We start from the raw sequence: 24843 nt of genomic DNA on the forward strand, positions 1-24843 counted from the left end.
ACCCCAGGGTCTTGGGATGGCTGTAAATGCAGTAGCTGCTCTAGAAGGAAAGAAACTTCAGTATGGCCAAGTGTTTACTTATAACCTTGGTCCTGAAACTTGGGCCTCCTTCCTCGTGGCTGAGCAAGCCAGACCCTGGAAGTCATTCTGACACCTCTTTCCACCACTGGCTGACTTCTCTTGATTTCACCTCCTAAATGTATTTCAGATCCTTCTACTGCTCCACAGTGCAAATTTCATCATTACTCCTCTGATCTACTGCAAAGCCCTCCTAACCGGCCCCTAGCATACACTGCAGCCCGTTCTCCAATTCATCTTTTCCACTAGAACCAGAGAAAATGCTTCTTAACAAATCTCTTCATATTGGCTGATGCTTAGGACCATCAATGGCTCCCCCTGTCTTTGAGTAAAGATCCAACCCTATCCCAGCCTAGTCTGCACCTTTCCTTCCTCTCCAGGCCTCTCACTGACCTCTCCCAACAGGCATACTTACCTTCTTCCTTGCTCCTTCCTGCAAAGAGCCTTTGTGCATGCTTTGCTGGAACACTTTCCTCTGCCCTTTGTCTAGTAATGCATCCTGTAGATCTTGGCTCAAGTCACACTGATCACTCATCTACATAAGGTTTTTTTTGGTTACATGTTCTTAAAGGATTACATTCCTACCCCTCCAGGACTTAGCTCAGTTTGAAGTACATTGCTATTAGTGTGACTGTTGTTGTTACTTTTTCTCACTAGACTATAAATTCTATGAGAGCAAAAACCATTTCAGTTTTATCTCTCATCATCATACTTCCAAGGCCCAGCACAATGCCTGGCAGGGAGCAGGGGCTCACTGGAAGCAAACTTTTTAGTAAGGCTCCACTTATTTAAGAGTAAGATATTCCTCAGCTGGAGCGTCCATAAATCACCCATGCAGGTACCCAGATGTGGCTTATCAAAGGCCTGGCCCTGCGGGAGTTCCTTTTCTACAAAAGGAAGGGCCTCCTGGGGAAGCACCAGCCTTCCACACTGACACAAGCCCCTCACTTTAGGAGAAGAAAGAGGACTTGAGCATCACTCACACTGTGTCCCATCCTCATTAGACTTCTCCTGCAGGGAACCCACTCTTAGATATCAGTTAGATGTTTGCCCTTCTAACTTCCTGCAAATAGAGAAAAAACAAAACAAACAAAACCCTGTAGAAACATAACTAATGACATGGGGTAAAGTTTTAATACAAATATAGGAAAGGGATTTTATTAGAATTGAAAAAAATTTTAAAACTGCAAATAAAATGTTACATTTCATACCATACCAAGTTCTCTTATAGTTCCTTTTTCTTTCTTTCTTTTTTTTTTTTTTTTTTTTTTGGCTGCATTTGCAGCATGTGGAAGTTCCTAGGCCAGGGATCAAACCTATGCCACAGCAGTGACCCAAGTAGCTGAAGTGACAATGCTGGATCCTCAACCCACTGACATTGAAATTCCTATAGTTCCTATTTTAAAAGGGCTTCAGATATTGTCTGCTTATAATGCAATGACTAAGCCTGGTTTGTTTTGTGATAATCGTTTATGGTATAAATCAGATAAACTGCTTTAGAAGATTCAATGTTATGTTACTCCCTCAAAAAAGAGGATATCACATCTAATGGAATCATTGGGTCAGATTACATTTAATTTAAGACATAAGGGTAAATACCAGGTTTGTTTTAAAAGACAATAATCTATTAAGTATATACTTATAACTATACTACTAGAAAGATGCATAATTTTACCTCTTCCTTTTTAACTGAGTTATTAGCCATTAATCTGAAAAAGACATCTTTTTCAGCATTAATTATAGAAATTTCCAAGTAGTGGAAAACCCTACTTGGCTATGAAAAACCATGTATAAAACATTATTCAGCACATTGTACTATTATAACATTTAGGAAAAGTTAAACATTCTTTATGTTTAATGGCACTGGATAAAATATCTCAGAAGACTTTCAAACATAGTATCTTCCATTTCACAGAAGCTAAGAAATCAGATGGTGTGGGGCAATTTATTTGTGGGAATGTATACAACCAACAAAGGTTATATAGCAGGTCACAAATTCCAGGATTTTCACTTAATTTTTAGCAGAGAACATTTCCTGACTGTGGGAAAGATCAGAAACTGAGGGAAAAATAATACTCACTCCATTCTCTCTCCATATTTCCTCCTCTCCCTTTACTCACACAGTCTGACCTTAAAATACAATTTGATTAATGAAACAAAAGGCAAGATTTTTTACTGGTTCTCTTTCATCCATGAAAATCAGTGAACCTCTTTCAAGCAAGGTATGAAAAGTAAGTGAAAAAATGGATAGTGCCAGTCCATCAATAAGAAGATAGTATTGGAGTTCCCAGTGTGGGCTCAGTGGGATAAGGATCCAACTGCAGCAGCTCAAGTGGCTGTGAGGGTGTGCGTTTGATCCATGGCCTGGGAACTTCCATATACCATGGATGTGGTCAGAAAACAAAAAAAAAAAAAAAAAAAAAAAGAGAGAGAGAGAGAGAGAAGTATTGACTTCTTCTGGATATACTTATCAAACAATAAGTTCACTCTTTTACCAAAATAATTTAAACCCTATGGTCAAATAGAAACATAAATTCTGCTGATTTATGAACCCAATATCTTCCAAAATGTGTCACCAATTTATGTGTCAGTGTGTTCGCACCGGGGTTGGACAAAGATGAAAGATAACGTAAAAGGGCTTGTAAACAGACAGCTCACTGTTGCCTACTTGCCTCAGGAGGCTCTCTGTGTTAGCAATGTATTTCAGAAATTGTATGCAGAACATTGTGTACAAATGCGCTACAGGAAGGTTCAGCTCTGGAAAATTTAAGGCATTTATGAAACATGGATGATTATACCACATAATATCTAGGTTTGAGATCCAAACAGTATCTAGGTTTGAGATCTAAGTGAAGTTAGAGCCAAGAAAAGACTGAAGAGTTTGAAACCTTCCAATCACAGGCAGCTAGTGTGCCATTTTCATTTAAAAAGAGGGAGAGGAGCCAACAATAATCACTATCATTCTGATACTACGACGTGAAGCAACACTGACATCCGGCCACATGTTTATTAAAAGGAATAAAGAATTTTCATTTTGTTTCCATTTTCAATTAAATGTTAGTTGATTCAGACTAACTCGGAGATTTAGAAATGATGGCGCTGATACTCAAGTTTGGAGCTGAACATTCACAGCGGAGCCTGCTAAGAGCACTGGTGACTTTTTGCAACAGCCCTGTTCCCAGGCACACATGGGCACCAGCAGCTACAATGAGACCAGGGTCCCTTAGCCCTCTTAGATTTCTCACTCTCATGGCAGTGGGACAGTACATAACATTTCACTCCATCTGAACCAGTGATTTCAAATTTTTTCAAGGCTAGAGACCTTTAAAGAAATCTTAGGTGAATAGTGCTGCAATGAACATGTGGTGCATGTGTCTTTTTCTTTTTCTTTTTTTGCTTTTTAGGGCCACACCCGCAGTATATGGAGGTTCTCAGGCTAGGGGTCCAATCGGAGCTATGGCCACCAGCCTACACCACAACAGCAAGGTGGGATCCAATCGAAAGCGGGAACCCCAACATGTGTCTTTTTCAAGGAAAGTTTTGTCAGGATATATGCCCAAGAGTGGGATTGCTGGGTCATATGGTAGTTCTATGTATAGTTTTCTAAGGTACCTCCATATTGTTTTCTATAGTGGTTGTACCAATTTACATTCCCACCAACAGTGCAGCTATAATGAAAAAAACAAAAATCATTATAAAAAATAGATAAATAAAAATCAAGGAAAAAATAAAATAAAAAGAAATTTTAGGTAGAAGCCAAATACCAAAGGAGCAATTGCTGGAGCACAGCCCTGCTCTAAGGATAGAACATGCAATGTACAATATGAATTTGGACTTAAATTTTAAAATGATTCTTGATATGAACTATGGATTTTAAAGTAACATACCAATTGTCAAATTGATGACTTGAATATGTGATAGTTATTAATTTATTTAGTCTTTAATTCAACAACTATTTATCATCCACTTACTATAAACCAGACCCTGTACTGAGAACTAGGTATATAACAGTAATCTAGTTCCCATCGAGGCACAGCAGAAACAAATCCAACTGGGAACCACGAGGTTGGCTGTGTGTTCGATCCCTGGCCTTACTCAGTGTGTTAAGGATCTGGCATTGCCTCAAGCTGTGGTGTAGGTCACAGACACGGCTTGGATCTGGTGTGGCTATGGCTGTGGCTGTGGCACAGGCTGGCAGCTGTAACTCTGATTAGACCCCTAGCCTGGGAACCTCCATAAGCCATGGGTGTGGCCCTAGGGGAAAAAAAAGCAGAAAAAAACAAAATAAAACAAAACAGTAACTCAAAAAGACATGGTCCTTGATTTCAAGAAGCTCAAAGTTTAGTGGAAATCATATATCAAACATATATAAAACCAGGATAAATGTTATGACAAATTCAGGTTTAAATGGAAAGTCTGGATGGTAACTTCTCTGGGTAAGCACTTCATTGATTTCCCCTATATTGCTATAAAAAAATTATTTCCTTTGTGTATCTCTTTCTTGCTTCTTTCTTTCTCTGGAAAAACAAAACATGTTCTGGTTTTAAATATGATCTTGGACTAATTTAAAATATATCAAGAATTTCTTAGGTCTATAAGCACATTAACTACATTTTAGATTTTAGATCTCATTGCAGATGGAACCCCCTTCTTCAGCATTTTTTTTACTTTTTCATCTTTTTCTTTTCTTTTCCTTTTTTTTTTTTTTTTTTTTTTTTTTTTGGCTTTCTAGGGCCACGCTTGCAGCATATGTAAGTTTCCAGGCTAGGGGTCAAATCGGAGCTACAGCTGCTGGCCTATGCCACAGCCATAGCAATGTGGGATCCTTAACCCACTGAGCAAGGCCAGGGAGTGAACCTGCATCCTGATGGATACTAGTCAGATTCGTTTCCACTGAGCCACAAAGGGAACTCCCTTTCTGGCATTTTCTACTCCTCTTTCCCTAAAGGTACAGAAATCATGTTGAAACTAAATTTTTGAAGACTTATACGTTTCCAAAATACTCCTGATATTAAGTAGATGTGCAAACAATTATCCACGTGCCTTTCTAGAAGTCCAAATTATTCAAAGAAACAACTAATTTTCTCTTCTGGAGTACAATTTTGAGAAATTCAAGTGAAATTCACCTTCCTTGCTATGTGTGAGGTGTTACGCCTTTCTAGAAGTCCAAATTATTCAAAGAAACAACTAATTTTCTCTTCTGGAGTACAATTTTGAGAAATTCAAGTGAAATTCACCTTCCTTGCTATGTGTGAGGTGTTACACCATGATGATTATAGACTTTCTCTTACTTAATCCTTACCATTAATTCATTATGTTATGTGGTATGGTTTTCATTTTACAGAATTTGGACCTCACAACCACACACAAAAATTAACACAAAATGGATCATAGCTTTAAAAGTAAGACCTAAAATTATAAAACTTCTAGAGGAGAACATAAGAGAAAAATCTCTATGGCCTTGAGTTAGGCAAAGATTTCTTAAACTATGACACCAAAAGCATGATCCATAAAGAAAAAAATTGATATACTGAGCTTCGTTAAAATTTAAAATTTCTGCTGTTCTAACATGGTTAAAAAAGTGAGGACAAGCTACAAACTGGGATAAAATATTTGTAAATCATAAATCTGACAAAGAATTCATACACAGAATAACACAGTTGTAACTCAATTTAAAAAAATAAGTGAAATATCTGAATAGGTTTTTCAACAAAGATGATGTCTGAATAGCTAATAAGCTCTTGAAAAGATGCTCAAAATCATTAGTCATCAGGGAAATAAAATTTAAAATTATATTGAGAAACTAGTACACACCCACTAGAATGGTTGGTTATTATTCAAAATAATGAGAAATACAGGGGTTGGAAAGGATGTAAAGAAAATATAATATACATCACTGGTAAGAATGCAAAATGGTGAAGCCACTTTGGAAAACAGTTTGGCAGATTCTTATAAACCTAATCATATATTTACTATATAACTCAATAATCCACTCTTACATATTCATCCCAGAGAAATAAAAATGTCCACACGAAGACTTGACTGCAAATGTTCATGGAAACATTATTTATAGCAGCCCCAAACTAGAAATAACCCGATCACCTGGATTTACAAACATCAACTGACGAATGGATAAACAAAATACATCATACAATAACATATTATTCACAGTGGGGTTAAAAAAAAATGCTAACTATCTGGCAAAGGACCTGTATTGAGAATACGCGGGAACTCTTAAAAGTCAATAACCCCGGCTCATCACTCTCCTCCCTGATGTGATATCCTTCAGCCCTTTGCTCCATTGCCATTGCTTCCATCTCTGAACTTAGTTTCAACAAACTTCATTAGGTATTTTTCTTGTAAAATCTTTCAGATCAGCTCCTGATTGAGGTGAGGGAATGTAGGGGGCATCAGTGATGAAAAGATAACACGAATGGGCTGGGAATGAGGCATGAATTCCCAAAGCTGAGGTGCCCTCATGACAAGAGATGCCTCTAAATTAACTTGGTCTCTACATCTGCCAGTTTTCCAAGAAGCCCACAGCAGAGAATTTTTCTGGTAAGAACATTTTCCATAGTCTTTCAAACCCACTTAGGTATTTGATTTTGCTTCTAGAACACACAGGATCACTCCTTCGCCCATGCTTATACACCCTGAATCCCCCATGGTACCTAAAATAGCACTGAATACTTAGATCAAAAAGAATGATATGACTGAATATTCCCAAACATGAGTAGATCTGGATCATGGTGCTGCCTGCCACCCTTGGGATTAAGAGAAAAGATGACAGGATGGGATCAATGAGAAGAGATGATGAAGTCCTGGAAATTAATAACACTGCCCTCAAATTCAAGGTAGTTATTTTGATCCTGTTAGACTGAAGATGAGAAAGAAAACACCAAGAAACTATCTCCTGGGAATAAGTTCGTCAAACCAATCACCTTGACATAATTACTGAAAGAAAAACAAGAGAAATACTGTCAAGTGAAGGAGGTATGTGTTTGAAGAAAAATATAACTGACAGTGTGTCTTCAGGATAACTAGTTAATCTCCTGCATGGGATATTAGGGCAATGACACACTTTTCTTCAGAGCCTCACCAATGCTAAATGGAAATTGTCAATATGATGGCTACAGAACTGTGGGCAGAGATGCATACAATTTATAAAAGAGAAAGTGAGCCCAACTCAAATAAGGACTTCAGCATTATACTAGTATGCCTTAGGCTTTAAGGCAAAAATTCACATAAGAATTACACAAGAGAGAGTAAAATTCTAGGGCCTGATAAATACCTACCCCCACCAACTTGAGACAGTTCATGAAATTTATGAAACTAGTTAGAACCTCAGTGAAGAGCACACAATTTTTTTTTCTGTCTTTTTAGGGCAGCCCTGCAGCATATGGAGGTTCCGAGGCCAGGGGTCGAGTTGGAGCTGTAGCTGCTGCCCTATGCTACAGCCACAGCAATGCCAAATCCAAGCTTCATCTGCAACCTACACCACAGCTGACAGCAATGCTGGATCCTTAACCCCAGTGAGCTAGGCCAGGAATCAAACCTGCATCCTCATGGATCCTAGTCAGATTCATTTCCATTGAGCCACAACAGTAACTCCAAGAGCACACAATTTAGAGAGCTGATGAGTCAGATGAAAGCTGACCCTAGTTAGGAGCCCTGGCCCAGCAACTGTAGGTTTAGTCTTCAAAGACACAATCAGACTCCATGCATCGGAATAGCCCTGAGGTTATTTTTCCCTAGTAAACTCCTAGCCAGTATAGTAATATTATTCCCCCTTGGTGGGCAGAGTCTTTCCATTTACTTATCTATCATTGAAGATGTGTTAAATATAGATTGTATTCAACATACTGTCTAAAGCAAATTGTGTTTACAAAGGTGTGATAATGTGTTTTGTAAATATTGTACTGCTGTATGTGTTGTTTGCTTTTTGAAGATGTTTGAAATAGAACAATTTGAACTACTAAATTAATGTCTAACTTATTAGCATTATGGGCACTGAGTGCTTCCAAAAATTGTGACATTTGTGAGAATTATATATATTAAACCTATAAGCACAGTTAAGATGTCCAAGGAAATTTGATTACTTAAATGTAAAATGGTTAGAATTTTATGTCAATATATACACTACCTAAACACTAATCAAGAAATAAATGAGTTTTTTCTTTTTAAATATAAAAATTATTAGATTTATAAGAAAATTTGTCAGCTGAATTTGAAGGCTTAAATGTAAATTTTAAACTGAATATTGATTAAAATCAAAGCAATAATGGATTTTTTTTTTACATGTCTAAAAGTCTTCCCAAGGATGTAAAACTCAGTGGGAATGGTGCAGCTCTTCACCTCACAGACTCTCAGCTCTACAGCCAAGATAGAGAAGCAAGGGTGCCACTCTTGAGAGGTTAAATGTTAAACTAGCGAAAGTTCCTAGAGCCTTCTCTGGCAACCAATTTCCATTGATTCTAGAAGAATCAGGACAAGAAGGGAGTAGAGGGCAGGAAGGGGTATCTATCTGGAGCAAACACAGCACAGATAGGGATAGGTCTGGGATAGGGAGTGATTTCCACCTGACTTGAAAATCCAGGGCACTTCAAAAGCTATCAGCCAATAGGAATCCAAAAACACTTCCCAGGATCCCATAGTATAGAGCGTTTCTAAATGGAAAATTTTCTTCTTAGTTTCTTCCAACCCCCTCGGATATTTTCTTTTGCCTCCAGAACATCCAGAGTCACCCCCACACCTCCAGTTGCCAAGCTGGGGTTTGTGGGGTGATGAAACCTGAGCAGTTAGGCACAAAGTCTTCTACCAGAGCAACACTAAGTCACAGAGAGCAGCCTTCCGAGAGAGGTGCCCCAAAGCACGGAGACAACAAGCAATGGAACGCTAGGTGTGGAGGGTGGCAGCTGCATTCTGCCCCAGACTCTGTCACCCCCACTTTGGTGAGCTTGCACAAATCAAAGGTTTCTTGCGACTCAGAAAGTATCACATCTATGAAATGAACATGCACTTTCTCTAGAGTGGGGTTTGTTACAAAAAGGGAATGAAATAACACTTTAAACACACAAAAAAATACAAGCATAAATGTAGAGAATTAGGTTCTTTACTATAAAGTCAAAAGATGCCAAGATTGCTTTACAGCAAGTGGAAAAAAAATAAGTTGACTCAGTGAAATCTCATGTGTACAGACATCCATTTAACCTAACAAGTAGGAACAAAGTTCTAAGTACACACCTTCTAACCTGATTTCATCAAGACCAGGAAAGGGCAGCAAAAACTAAACTGGGGAAGACAAAGGGGAAAAAAAAAGTTCTACAAACTGAAGTTAGTTACCTAATTTTGATTTTGTGCCTACTATATATCAGGCATTTAGCTTATTTAGTCCTTTAGATAATCCCAAGAGGTATAAATTATTCTTGTCCTTCTAGTGGGGAAAAAGCTGAGGCTTGAAAGTTTAAGCAATTTGCCTATAACTGAGAAAAAACATAGCTCCAAGAATTTCACTTTGCATTGTACAGCCACAAAAACTAAAGGCCCATGACAATCCATCCCTAGAATCCTAAAGAGTATAGTTCTGGTGCTTTTTTCACATTTCAAAGGATGCTGAAAAATGGAGCAAGTCCTCGTGGAAATTTCAGTGATGGACTCTTGCTGTCGAATTTCTAAATGGTCCTGTTTCTCTTCTCATGCCCAGTGGTGAATGTTAAGTGCTCGTCCCAAAACTCTCCAGATCACACTGCACCATCCTCCACCCTCAAAATGAGCCCCAAGTGCAGACTAAAGGAAGCAGCCATCACTCTAGTGTCATCGTGAGCAGGCAAGAGGATCCCAGGTTTTAGCAAAAGCTAAAAGAGGGCCCTGGAATTGCCATGCTCGTTGAATTCTTTCCAGTGGGCAACTTTCATTCCCATCAAAATAGTAGGAGACAAAAAAAATTCATCAGGAAGTGTGTCGCAATTTCATAGAATGACAGGTGGAAGCGTGTAGCAATACATCTTTTATTACTTCCCCTGACAGCTACAGATTGCATGCTGAGTTTAACTGGGCTGATACATACATTCTCCAAGTATACTGTTGAGAGAAAAGATTTTGGACATTTCTCTGGCTATTACAGAAATAAAGTACTAGGGCTGGAAAGGAATTGTCTGGTAGTCCAAAGAATGTTTCTTCCTACAGCTCCAAACACAACCTAACAAAGGCATTTTAATGCTCAACAAGTTTACTTTCAAACACAGGCCAGCCTGCATTAAAGGTTTCTCTTCTTTGGGGTTATAAAGTGACTGTAATCAGTGACACTATAAATAAAAGAATGCATTTCTTTCCTGAAGCATCAGTTTCATAAAAGTCTATATTTATATTATATGTAAATAATAACATATATTTGGGAATAATTAAACTTGACATTCTAAATTTTATTTTCATAGTTAAAAAACTGAAATTGTGCTGTGTACCCTTACAGCAGTTCTAGTTGGCAAGTACCACAGCTTAGAGAAACTGGTTCTTCACTAGCCAGTCACACTGATGTTGCGTTGAATTTGATGAAAGAGCCTTCCCAGGGGCACACACAGCTGATAAGCACATTGTGTGGATTAGACAGTTTTCAGGCAAACAGAAAAGAAAAAAAAAATCATTTTCTACCCCCAGTTTCAGACAGCACAGGTATATCATCTAATGAAAACAAGATTTCTCTGAGGGATGTGGAATACATTTAGTGTTTCCACCAAATAATTATTCTGCTACAATCTGCAAGATGCTGAGACAGAGACATATCTGGTCACATCTTCTCATCATGTTCCCCATTAGGGTACCAAGCAGGGCTCCCATCTCCCAGAAAATAGTTCTGATGTTGATGAATATCAAAATTGGAAGTAGGACGATCATAAGAATTAACCCACCTGGACTGAAAAATGGTGATATAAATGTACTTACATTATATCGCACATAGGAATAAGCACAATTTATATAAGAACATATCCATAACATACCTAATTATATACATACATTATGCCTTGAAATATAACATCAAATTTCCCTATATCAAAGTGAAGTCTAGTTGATATACTACAAAGGTATTTAATTGCATAGCTTTCATCAATTTCAGTGAGAAACAGAGACCCCAACCAATCCCTGATAATTCTTAAAATGTTAAAAGCTCGCTTTATAAAATCTATGCCTTCACTTTTTAGGAAGCTAGATGATGACCAGGACAAAGCACAGAGCTAATGGAGTGGATGTGCGGAGTGCTCCAGACCAAACAAAACAGCATGGATGTTTTACAGAAGAGAAAATAACATTCTGCCACCACAAGGTAATAAGCAGTCTCTTAAAATGCCTAAGACAATATATTTGTGATGGTTAATTTTATGTGTTAACTTCGCTGGGCCTCAGGTGCCCAGATATTTGGTATGTGGTCAGACATCATTGCGGGTGAGTCTAGGAGAGTGTTGTTGGATGACATTAGTACATGAACTGACAGACAAAGTGGACAACCCTCCCTACGGCCCATCCAATCAAGGCTAGGCCTGAAGAAAACAAAAAGGCTGACCATTTCCTAAATAAGGGGTAATTCCTGCTGCCTGACTGGCTTGAGATGGGACTTAGCTTTTCCCCGACTTTGAACTTGAAGCTCTTCCAGGGTCTGGAGCCCGTTGGCCCTTGGACTAGAATTACGCCATCTGCTACTCTGGGTCTCCTGTCTGCTGACTGCAGGTCTTGGGACTGCTGAGCTTCCACAATCACATGAGCCAGTTCCTTATAATAAATCATATATGTAAATGCATATTATATATTTACTTGTAATATATTAAACACACACACTCCTCTTATTGGCTCTAGTTCTCTGAAAAACTGTGGCTGATACAGTCTTATTAGGAAAAATAAAACCTTCTGTCTAAAGTCACCAAAGAAGAAAAGCTGGGGATGTCCCATTCAGCACCAGGAGAACAAAGAGGAAGAAACCACTGCTGCCAACACGTGGTGGTATTATCGGGAAGTATGTGAAATTTGAAAATACAACATGACTTAAATATTCCCTCTTTCTTGGTCTAAGAGGTCTGGAACAAGTAACTGAAAATGTACCAGATGGGAAAGGGTGGTGGAGAGTATAGAGGGAGAAAAGGCTGGATGAAAGAGAGAATGGCTGCATAAGGGTGACTGTAATTTGCTTCTCTGAAAAAATTATCATTCACACAAATTCATATAGATGCCCTCTCTCCAACTTATGTTAACTCATGCCACGGTGGTGCTGCCCTCCTCCAAGGCTAGAGCTGTGAGCACATACACAGACACACAAACATACCCCACTGTTAAACCTCAAGCCCTTATCAAATATGCCAAGTAACAGCTCATCAGGCTGTAAAGAATTTTGCTTTTCCATTCTTGTTGATTTAAATGCCAAGGTGTTCCTGAACAACCTTATAAATTTTAGAGACTTGTTCTCACAAGGCCAGCAAACACTTCAAATCAAACGTGTTTGGGTTCAAAGAGAGTGGGAACCAAAGGTGTAGAAGGAAAGGTCTGCGGAGTTTCAAAAACCTCCCAGGACCACAGCCCCTCTTTTCCAATGCACAAGCTGAGGACACCCCAAGAAAGCTTAAAACCAGCTGGGTGTGTGGAGGCTTGTGAAGTGAAAGGGAATTTGATTCATTAAATACTATCATGGAGAAAGACCCAATTATTTGCTCAGGTTTGGGGACTAACTTTCAGGAGTCATCTGTCCTGTCCCCAACAGGCTCCCCACCCAAGTTCCCTCTCTTTCACAGGCTCAGTGTTCACAGCTTGCACAAAAGAAGGCTGATTCAGAAATAAGTGTCTCACCCCCCCCCGGGGGGGGGAGAGTGTTGGCAAGCGCCCGGGGCCTCAGTCCCCTATGTGTTTCCCTGCCTTTCTCGCCCTCCCACACCCTCCCCTCCTGCTTTTAAACGTCTTTTCTTCCCAGGGTTATGAACAGAGGCTCTAGAGCCAAACCCCAGGACTGAATACTCTTTCTGACACTTCCTAGCTGTGTGTCGCCTTGAGAAAGTTATTTCTTTGTACCTCAGTTTCTTGAGCAAAAAAATATGGAAAACAGTAGTAACTAGCATGTAAGGTTATGAGGCTCATGCACATCAAGCTGGTGATGTGGTCCTGGCACGTGGTGCACATCTGTCTGTGTCAGCCCTACTGACCCTGTGGAGCTTCTGAATCAGGCTCCTGGACCCAACAAGTGTCAGGTTGTTGCTGACCCACTTTTGGCATTTCTTGCACTATCTAGAAAGCACCCATTTACCAGCCTGCTTGCCCCAGACTAAGCAAAAAACACACAACTTCTTTCTCACTATCTTTGCAGCACCCAGTGTGATGCTCGGCACTCAGCAGGTACTCAGGGACTGAGGACTGGCTGAAGGGACAACCCAGTCTAATAAGGGGAGCATGTTACCTTAAGGCTGCTGCTCATGAAAGCAACGGCAGTGCAGTAAATAAGCAAAGCCAGATTGGATTTCTGCAAAGAAACACAATCCGCACCCCCCTTCCCTTTTGCTGTATGATCAAGTCCTGGGATTTTTAATTTGTTTAAATTCACTTGCTTTAAAATCTTGCAAATATCCTGGGATTTTTAATTTGTTTAAATTCACTTTCTTTAAAATCTTGCAAATAAGGTAACTTTTGTTAATATACTTGTTCCTCTTGAAGATAGAGAGAAGTAGGCACTACAAAGCTGACTGAGTCAATGATTCTTCGGCCCCAGGAGACCAAAACTCTAGAAATATTTATGAGCGATCTCATAAGCTTAGATTTAATTATCAGTCATTTATAATGCATAATTATTACTCTTAAAGAGTCATTAAAAGATACTTTTCCAATACAAACAAAGCCTCAACAGACCTGGGGCAAGGCAGAAGTTACAACTACATTATTGAGGCCCAACTCTCCAAATGGATACTTTCCTTAAATATAGAAGTGATAACAGGATGACCAGAAGACTAACCCTGGTCAATTATTGGATTTTTTTTTTTTTTTTTGGTTTTTGTCTTTTGGCCTTTTCTAGGGCTGTACCCGCAGCATGTAGAGGTTCCCAGGCTAGGGGTCTAATTGGAGCTGTAGCTGCCAAGCCTACGCCACAGCCATAGCAACTCGGGATCCAAGCCGTGTCAGTGACCTACACGACAGCTCACGGCAATGACGGATCCTTAACCCACTGAGCAAGGCCAGGGATCGAACCCGTAACCTCATGGTTCCTAGTCGGATTCGTTAACCACTGAGCCACAACAGGAACTCCCAATTATTGGATTTGACTGAAGTTTTGAAAAACTTTCTGCTGAAAGGGTTTTTCTTGTGACACATCCTGCTCAAAAGCCAGTCCTTGAGACACATTCACTAGTTCCACTGAACATGCCCCAAGGTGTTCCCTGAAAGGACAGGGGAAGGAGGCAGACAGACAGTCAGGCAGGCAGGCATGGACATGTCCCATTCCAGACATGGTTATGAAACTCAGTAAAAGTCAGAGCTTCTTTCTTGTGTGATTTTTGTTAACTCCCATATGAAACATCCACAGATGTTTCTGTCAGATCACAGATGTCACTGTCAGGCCAGATTAATAGAAGCCATATTCTCCAGTTAAGATAAAGAAAACGAGGTAATAAAGGAATTCAAATACACAAACACTTTTTAAGAGCAAAGAACTGGTGAATTCACATTTTGTGTTTCTGGCCACATACACTTTAGCTAAAAAGAATTGGGGAAGGTAAGTCTAAGTTCACCTATTATTTGGAGTAATGAAGGCTAAGCAATCTCCTAGAAAACAATACTTCTTGGTGATGGGAAAACAGAACATCTTACTCAAGTATTAAGTGCAATATCCAAAAGACAAAAGAAAGATAGTGAGAGGTTCAGCCAGTTTAGTTGTACAAAAAAGTAAACTGGGGAGCAGGTGCCTCAGGACCTCACTCACCACGATGTCCTCGGGGAACGTGTCTCTACTGAAGGAGCCATCATCAAACACAACTTCATAGAAGGTCTGCGAGGTCACGGCGATCACCCTGCAGCTGTAGTACCGAGTGTTCCGATGCTTTGTGATGACTGTCTGGCCCACAGAGATGCCCTTCTCGCCAGCCTTGGACTTCTAAGGAAGGGGCAGAGGAGGAGAGAAAAGAAAAAGGAGGAAGAACAGAAAATAAATCTTTTTTTAGAAAACCATCATTGATTTGGTCATGATATGTACTTCTCATTTTTAAACTTTTTGTTGGAGAATAACTTCAAACTTAGAAGTTGCAAGAATATGAATAATACAAAAACATACATATACTCTTTGACTCTTTACTCAGATTCATTAATTGTTATTTATTGCTAGTAGCATTTTACTGTTTCCTCTTTTTGTATATTCTCTCTTTATTGTATGTGTGTGTGTGTATATATATATATAATATTATATACATATATAAAATTGTGTGCATGTGTGTGCTTGAGTACTCTAAACCATTTGAGAATAAGCTACATATATCATAGCTTTAGCTTTTACACCTAAATACATCAGTATAGGAGTTCCCATTGTGGCAGAGGGTAAACAAATATGACTAGTAACCATGAGTTGCAGGTTTGCTCCCTGGCCTTGCTCAATGAGTTAAAGATCTGGCGTTGACATGAGCTGTGGTGTACGTCATAGACATGTCTCAGATCCCAAGTTGCTATGGCTCTGGTGTAGGCCAGCAGCTGTGGCTCGGGTTTGACTTCTAGCCTGGGAACTTCCATATGCCACAGGTACAGCCCTGAAAAGCAAAAAAAAAATTCAGTATATATTTGTTACAAACAGGGGTTTTCCTTTACATAACCATGGTACAGTTACTAGCTTTAGTAAATTTAACATGGATACCACACTTAAATGCACATTCAAATTTTGTCAAGTGAGCCAATAAAGATCTTCCCGTCCATTCTTTATATACATCCTTTATGTACAGGATCCAGTTTGAGTCAGGTATTGCATTTAGTTGCCAAGTCTCTTTAACCTCCTTTAATCTGGAACACTTTCACAGCTTTCCTTTGTCTTTTATGACCTTGATACTTTTGAAGGATAAAGCTCTCCCTCCCCCTATTCCTTCAATAGAGCATCTGTTTGATGTTTCTTCACAATTAGATTCAGCTTATACATTCCTGGCCAGAATATCACATGTTGTATTCTTCCCAGGATATAACATCAGGAGGCACATGTCTGTCTGATTTTCAACGGTGATATTAATTTTGATCCTGGTCAAAAAGTAGTCCAATTTCCCTATTCTGAAATTATTATTTTTCCTATCCAACTAATAAGCAATCTGTGGGAGAAACTTTAACACCATGAAAATGATCCTATACATTTTTGCTTGGATTTGGCATCCACTGATAAGTCTTGCTTGATCTGATTTTACTATGATGGTGATAATATGCTGATGTTTCCTGCCCCAGCACTCCCTCCACATCCATCCATCCATCCATCCACCCACCCACCCACCCATCCATCCATCCATCCACCCACCCATCTTCAGTATGGAATTATTAATTTCCCCTCCCCAACTGTTTATAATTCATACTATAATTAATTATTTTAGTGCTCAGATTATCTCACAATTGGCCAACAGAAGCCTCTTCAATCTGTTTCTTGTGCCCTTTAAGATATCTTTTTTAGTTTTCAGCAGCTCCTTACTATCTGGCCTAACAAGATACCCTAAGATCATCATGCCTCAGCACTGGAATTAGCACTTCCCTCAGGAGCGTGGTTCATTTTAGAGGGCAGTGATATTAGAGAATAAGATCCAAGTGCCTAGGTGTGCTTATTACTACAAGGACATCTTTGCTTCTCGACCCTTTCAGAAGACAGAGCAAGGAATTATATGCATGTATTATATGCATACACACACACATTATCATACACAGATACACATGTACATATGTACAACCATGTAAAACCATGGACTAAGTCTCAGAGTACATATGTTACGCTATGGAAGCAAAAGACTTCAGGATAAAGTCCTGAAGAAAATGCTTGGCAGAGTACCAGACTCATAGTAACTACTCCCAGAAATGCTAGTTTGCTTAAATTTGGGTGTTTCTGTTTGTTTCTTTGTTTTGTTTTTCAGAATCAGGCTGTTGCTCCCGTGTCAGGAACTCATACAAACCCCAACCCCATTCCTGCCAAGTGGAGATGGCAGTCAACATCTTAGGGGGAAGTCTGCACTCAGGCACTGGGTCCCCTTAAGTCCCAAATGCCAGGTCTCATTCACTGACCTGATTCTTTTGATGCCACAAGCTCTGACTCACAAGGGAAGCCCTGAATCAAGCACTTAGGAAGGTCTAGGAGACACAGTCTCACAATCCCCTAGATACCAACATCAGACTGACATGTCATCCATAACCTATAGAAAGCCAAGATTCATTAAACCCCAGTATTTCCTGGCAGGGTATTTGTAACATTACTGGGAAATAAAGTGTCTCATCAATTCAGAATCTTGGTTTAATTAGCCCTAACTTCTTTTTTCCCTGAATTTCAAAAAAGGCTAAAATACACTTGTAAGAGACAGATAAAATGCTGGGCTTTATCTTTTCCTTCTGGAAACCAATGAAGACAAACCAAGAGACTCACTAACTTTCTAATTTCTTCCACAGTCATGTGTTGCTAGCCAGTGGGCACCAAGCACCAATCCTGGCTCCAGGGACTCAAGAAAACTCACTAAGACTCAACTTCTATTCCCTGGAACAGGCCCACACAGGTATGCCATCAAGTCACCTTCCAGGTGGCAAGATACAAGACTGACAGTATTCTAGCATGCCACCTAGAGCAGGTCTTCATAACCACAGGCAGAATTAGAGGAGGAGGCCATAGAAGCAAGTAAAGGGCCTGAGCAAAAGCCTAGAACAGCAAACAGCCCATTCTGTTGTGGGAACTTCGAGAGATCCTGCTGTTGTGGGGGCGAGGGGGAAGTAGGGAGGAAGAAGAAGACTTGAGAAATGGCCAGGGCCCCAGAAGTCAGGCCATGGGGGGGAAGGGGGGAGTTCTTACACCATCCTAAGGAGTCTGGACATTATCCTGTGGGCCTAAGGAAGCCACTGAGAGGTTTCAGTATAAAAGAAACATGATCCAGGCCTGTGTGGTTACAGGTGGAGAAGGGCCTGGGGGATCTTCTTGCAACAGTCCAGGAGGGAGAGGAGGCCTGGTATATGGAACTTTGGACAGAGACTCTCATGCTTAAGACAGAATGCTCCCCCCCAAACATGTCCCCAAGGGTCTCCTACTTGTACAGCAAGCTCTGCTATCTAGTGTCTCACATACCTAACAAAACAAGAGGGTATTTTCTACCTTCAAATCATCCCCACCAATTTCTAGGTTGGTTGGGAAATTTTTCTGTGCCTTTCAGTGTAGTTAGGTGTGGAAGCATATTTACAAAGGACTACAGCAAGAAGCCTGTAGTGATTTAAATGAACTACACTTGAAGTAGACATCTTTAGCAGCCAGGCCATGGTATCTCACATACGCCAAAATAATTACCTAGTTTCCTACTTCATTTTTTTGCCCAACCCCTTTAAATATATCTAACCTTTCAAAGTAAGAGAACACCTTAAGTGTAATAATAAATTCGAGTGAAGGCACAGTCTGCAGAGTTCTGTGACTCCAAAACTGGGCCCATGACTGCTGCTTAAGATGGTACCAGTTACAACTAACTCTAGGAGGTGAAATTCACAACCTGTGTGGCCAAATACAGTGGTCCCGAGTGACCTGGTTTAGGGTCAAAAAGGGCTTCATGTTGGCAGCTCTTTTTTTCAAATGCTGTCCCTCTCTGTCAAACTGCTTTAAAAACAGTCACAGTCAAAATTATAAGTACTACATTTTACTAGGATATCAGTTTCTTTGTGCATATTTCATTAAAATTGGAATTCACCCTCTAAGGAAATGATGTTTTGGATTAGAATTGTAAGCTCAGCTTCTTACTAGTTATGTGATCTTGGGGATGTTACTTTAACTTTATCAGCCTCAGCTTGCTCATCTGTAGAAAGGACAATAATACTCACATTAAAGGCTTCCTATAAAATAGGATGAAGTACATAAAATGACTAGACTCATAGGCAGTTGGTTCTCAGCAACTGTTACTGCTTCACTTTAGGAAGTGGAGAATATACTTGAGACCCTAGCCCCAGGTTAATAAACCATTCTTCCCTGTTGTACACCAGTAATTGTCATGTCCCACCCACTGTGCCACACCCTGGTTTCACATGACAAGGCTCAATCCAATGCCTGCATTTTACCTCATCCCGTTTCTAACTCCAGTTCTTGTCAAATGAGGGTCCTTAGAAAGGAAGGCATAAATAATATGTTCTCCCCCCAAACTCAAGGCTCCCAAAATCTTTGTTTACACATCTCTTATGGCTCTGTCAAATGTCACTTTAGCTGACTATCCCCCCCCCCCATAACAGGGCAAAGTCCATGGGTCAGTTAGGACCTATTTGTCTTCTAATGCATGGCACCCAGTACAATGCCTACAAAACTGTTGCTACCAGATAAACAATAAATGAATGAATGAATGAAAAAATAAGTGAACAGAAAAAAATAACTGTGAGGATGGGAACAGACACACTTTTTAAAGTGGCAGATAAGTGATTTTAATCATTCACTGTCCAAAAAAGGGCAAAGAGAAACAAAGGGAAGTTTTAGGAAGAAGTTCCTCTGGGTAGGCATGTAAGTGGGTAGGGGAAAGAAATAAAGAAGGTTTATGGTGAAATTCAGAGGGTTTGGAAAGTGGAAGCAGCTAAGCAAGGGAAAGGAAGTGATACAGACTCGACAGAGAAAAGGTTGACTCTAGACCACAACCATTTTCTTCTTGCTAGGATGTGAAATTTATTCAAACTGGCTGGGTGGGAAGATGACCAGCACGCAAATTAAATATACAGACTTCATCTAAATAAAAAATTTTCTGAAGCCTCAAGCATGACCATTTCACAGGGGATACTAAAGATTTTTTCATAATGCCATTTAATATGATTTCCGATTTATTTTTGCAGGAAAAATTTATTGACAAGCATACCCCATAACCAATTATACATCCTCAGAAATACTTCCTGTCAGAAAACCTAAACATCTATTATGTTAAGAATGTCATTTCTGATCAGAGAAGACAGACATTATGCAAGGGACTCCATCCAATTATAGAAATGGCTAGGGTCTTTGAAGATTAGTGCATAGACTAATAAGGTCATGAAAGTCAAATTTTATTTAACATGCCCTAAGCAGAATGAACAAACTGATTTAAGAAAAACACACAACTTCTTTTAAAGAAAACCTAGAACCAGAATTCCTCTCGTGGCTCAGCAGAAACAAATCTGACTAGTAAATGTGAGGATGCAGGTTCAATCCCTGGCCTCGCTCAGTGGGTTGAGGATCCAGCGTTGCCAAGTGCTGTGGTATAGGTGACTGATGTAACTCAGATCTGGTGTTGCTGTGTCGTGACGTAAGCCAGGGGCTACAGCTCTGATTCAACCCCTAGCCTGGGAACTTCCATATGCCATAGGTGTGGTGTGGCCCTAAAAAGCAAAAAAACAAAACAACAACAAAAAAACCAAGAACCAAAATTCTGGGGCTGTGGAAAAAAAATGTTAACTAAGAAAACGTTATGGACCATCAGAGTCTCTGAGACACAGAAAACAGATATGTTACCAACACATGTCAATATACATGAGTTAGATTAAACTCTCCCAATAACTCTGTGAAGTAGTTATTTTCATTAAACAGACGAAGTAACTGAGGTCCAAAGGGTGCCTTTTCCAAGACGTAAGAGCAGGTGAGAGGCCGAAGAGGGGCACAGAAGCAGGTGCTCTGCCATCACCAGTACCTCCATATCATCACCCGAAGACATGGAAAGAAACCAGAGGAGAGATAAAATCAACCAAGAAGTGAGGTGAATGGAATTCAGGCAGTTGCCTAAAGAAGTTATGTTCCTTTTTCTTCTTTTCTAGTGTGTTTATTAACAACCTCCTCTGTTCTACATAGCTTTTGAGGCACTTCATTTAATCCCCCCACACCCCCCCCCAGTGTAATCACAGAGTTAAATTAGCAACTTGGATTTGAAGCCTATCTGGAGATGAAAAATGCAGAATGTGTAGCTGCATATACTCTCAGTTTTTCTATATGTATATGCATAACACACTGCAGAAAATTGCAAAACTACCCATAAAGCTTCACTCCTTCCTGTTTATATATCCTTCAAAATATGACTTTGCAGCTCCTCGCACCTAGGGCAGGAGTCTGTTCTGGGCTAGCCCTGTGGCTTAGTCTGCTCTGGCCAAAAGAATACAGCAGAAGCAACGGCATGCAAATTCAAAGCCTCTTGCACACTTCTGATGTCTTCCTCGGGGCCCCAGACTCTGTCGTGTGAACAAATACAAGTCATCCTGTTGGCAGATGAAAGACCACACTGACCAGAGCTGAGGCCATAGACATATGAGAAGCCAAAAGAAGGCAAGTTGTTTTGCAACTGACCACAGATCAATGAGACAACAAGCCTGAAACAGAAGAACAACCCAGCTGAGCCCAGCCTTCCCTACTGATGACCTAGAGAACCAGCCGCTAAACAGCTGTCATTGTTTTAAGCCACCAAGTTTTGCCAGACACACAAGTAAGAAAAAAGAAAACAGTGATCTTTGAACAATACACAGGTTAGGGGCACCAATCTCCCCAAACTCACACAGTCAAAGACCCACATATAACTCTACAGTTGGCCCTCCACATCCATGGATTCAACCAATCAGAGATTGTGTAGTGCTACAGTATGTGTTCATCGAAAAATAATCTATGTATAAGTAGACTCACGCAGTTTAAATCCATGTTGTTCGAGGGCCAACTGTACTAAGAAAAATATATACTAAACTGTTAGCTGCTAAATATAAACTAAACTGCATATAAGTCTAGGTAATGAGATTTTATCTACTTGGTTCTTTACGTACTTCCCTGCACTTTCCATTATATGCAATTGACACCTGAACAAATGATGCTGGGGTTAGGGGCACTGACCTCCTGCACAATCAAAAATCTGCAAACTGTTCTCTATGCCTCAAAAACAAAGGAATTAATGACTCACCTAAGGAAAGGAAGCTGAAATACTCTGGATAGAATCAGGACTCTTGATTCCACATATTGTGATCTCTAATCAAAAACAAATTTTTTTCTACACTTAGTTAATTTAAAAATCTAGAAAATGAAAATACAGGTACAATGTTTATTGGAAAAAAAACCCATGTATAAGTGAATTCAAACCCGTGTTGTTCAAGAGTTAACTGTATTCCTTTAATAATGAATCATGACAGCCTTCTGAACATCTGAACCAGGCCTGAGGAACCAGGAAGCCCACAAGCAGACATGCCTGAGAGGCCAGTGAGAGAGGAGTGTTTGGTGCCAGGAACTCCCTTGGTTAATCTGTGAGTCTGTGGATCCCTACTCATAACAATGTTTATAAATGCATAAAATAAAACAGAAGATTTCTACCCCCCCCAATTATACTGAAATAATATTCGAAAAACAATTTGTGGTATAATATCCATACTTCAACAATGCATTAAATACAAATACCTAGTGGCAGATCTAACAACCATTGATACCCTAATTTCAAAGTTATGAGGGGCATAAGTAATATTTTGAGATCTCTGCTACAATGGCAATAGGATTTCTATTGTGGACAGAATCACAGAAACTGCTAATGTTACCTTGGCCTATGAGCAAAACTGATTGGATTATTAAATTCTGGCTAGAATTTAGTTACAGAAAACTGCAATTTTCCCCCTCATGCTCTAACAGACAAATTTTTCTTGATACTAAATTGTAAAAAAGATTTTATCACCAGGAATATTTAAAGGAACAGCACTCAACCTTTTAACAACAGCCTTATGAAAATCACAACGATGTTGTTTATATATGGTGCTTGCATAAACTGTCAATAAATAAATGGACACAGTAGTGAAACGAAATTCAGTGAAACCATCTCTATGAAGGGTGAAGTTACGGAGGCTAAAATGGGTAATCTGAGGGTGACTTCAACCAAAACAGGAATCTAACTTAAGGACTGAGAATGGAATATGTTCTACATTCTCTAATATCATTTCTCCCCAGTGAGTTTTTGACAGAGCAGAGAGCGCTTAGTTTACATAGGACCTCAAAAGTGGTGGCTCAGGGAGGAGGAGCCCCATGTGGTAAAGGAAGGAAGATTTCTATGCTTTGCAAGATGCGTCTTCTCTTATCTGCCCCGGCAAGGCTGATCTGCTTTCAAACCCTGAAGGAGGGTCAGCCACCATCTGATGAGTCTTTGGCAGAGATGCTGTCTTGGGAAAACCCCTAAGCGAGCTCTCCATCTGCATAAGGATGTTAATAAAGGGTGCAAATCCCAATACGACAGTAAATGTAGAGGTTCATAGGTACATCCATCATTTATTCAGCAAGGCTGGAGAGTTGAAGAAAAAAGCTAAGAAACTTATCCAACGAATAGGCCAAAAAGCACATTTCCATGTATATTCAACAAGCCTATGCCTTCTCAACTTTATTATTTCTCCTTAATTTCTATAAATTAATAACCTGTGAGATACTATTATTGCATTTTTTTCAAGGTATCCATTTTATAAAAAGTCCTAGAGGTATGAGAGCAAACAAATTACTACAAACAATTCTTCTTTTACCAAACTTAAGCCACAAAAGTCACTCATCTAAATTTGCCTTGAAATAATGAAAGCTTTCTTTGTAAAATTACAAGAGCTAGGTAAAAATATTTCACCCAGAAAAAACTAAATCCCTGGGGCTTCATGAAGAAATAATTCCTCTTACAGCACAAATGTACATGCAGGCTCATAAAAATGTCACAAGTATTTAATTTTCTGCATGTCTGTTTGTTCACGTGTATTTTATTTCTCATGGGTTTTTAAGTACAAACATCTAATACAGTGGGAAATGGTGGTAAGCAGTTTCCCAGCAGATTTAAGATCTTATTCACTTTAACCTCTGTAGAAATATAACTAATCAGCTACAGAAGATGCTGAGAAGAAAAAAAAAATCAAATTATTTTCTGAGTCATTAGCTCACCTCAGAGGTGGGGGGTCTTGTTCAGGAGGTAGGCGAAAGGGACTGGGGTGGGAGAACCATCCTCAGATGTTTTACTGTGTTAATGTAGGAAACTCTCAACAGGTAGATACCACCTGGTTTCTAATCTGAATGGTCAGCAACTTACTTCATAAAGAGCAGAGAGGAAAGTTCACATGAGTTGGACTGTGGAGCTAGAGGGGACTGGCAGTGTCCATTGCTGAGATAGGACCTGACATGGGCTCTTCCTAACTCAATTCCAACCTCATTAGCTGCTAGAGAACATGTGAGTCCCTGGATGCCTGGCCCAGAAGCTCTGCCTTGGGCTTTTATATTTCAGATGCTCTTAGGACTTCTTGGATAGTAACAGTAAAATTGGGCGAGGGGGAAGGCAGTTAAAGATTCAAAAAAATCTCAATCATTCACAGCAGGCTGTGTATGTGTTTAGAAATCAACAAGCTGATTTTAAAATTTATATGAAAATGCAGAGAACCTAAAATACACAAAGAAATCTTTTTTAAAAATGTTGGAAGAATTAGTTTGGGGAGGAAAAGCTTTCACTCAATTATAAGGTAATACAATTTTTAAAAATTATCTGGGATGGGATATTTTCAATGGAAGGAAGCTTAGGACACAAGATGTTACTATATGGAATTCCTACCTTTAAGGATTTTTGAAACTTAACTACAGTGGTTGAATGG

The 24843-nt window shown here is 39.6% G+C and overlaps 1 protein-coding gene across 2 annotated transcripts in view; it reads right to left on the reverse strand.

Annotated features, from left to right (window-relative positions):
* The window catches only part of KDM4C (lysine demethylase 4C), a 436329-nt gene that overhangs the window by 30184 nt on the left and 381302 nt on the right, over nucleotides 1-24843 (reverse strand). For both annotated transcript variants that reach the window (XM_021063862.2, XM_021063858.2), the window contains one exon: nucleotides 15017-15187. In XM_021063862.2, coding sequence (XP_020919521.1) covers nucleotides 15017-15187 — 171 coding nt within the window. The remainder of the gene's footprint in view (nucleotides 1-15016; nucleotides 15188-24843) is intronic.

The sequence above is a fragment of the Sus scrofa genome, chromosome 1 (genome assembly GCF_054392235.1).
Source record: "Sus scrofa isolate SSC_HxYL_T2T_F1_AM1 chromosome 1, Sscrofa_HxYL_maternal_Yorkshire_Landrace_v2.0, whole genome shotgun sequence".
NCBI lineage: Eukaryota > Metazoa > Chordata > Mammalia > Artiodactyla > Suidae > Sus > Sus scrofa.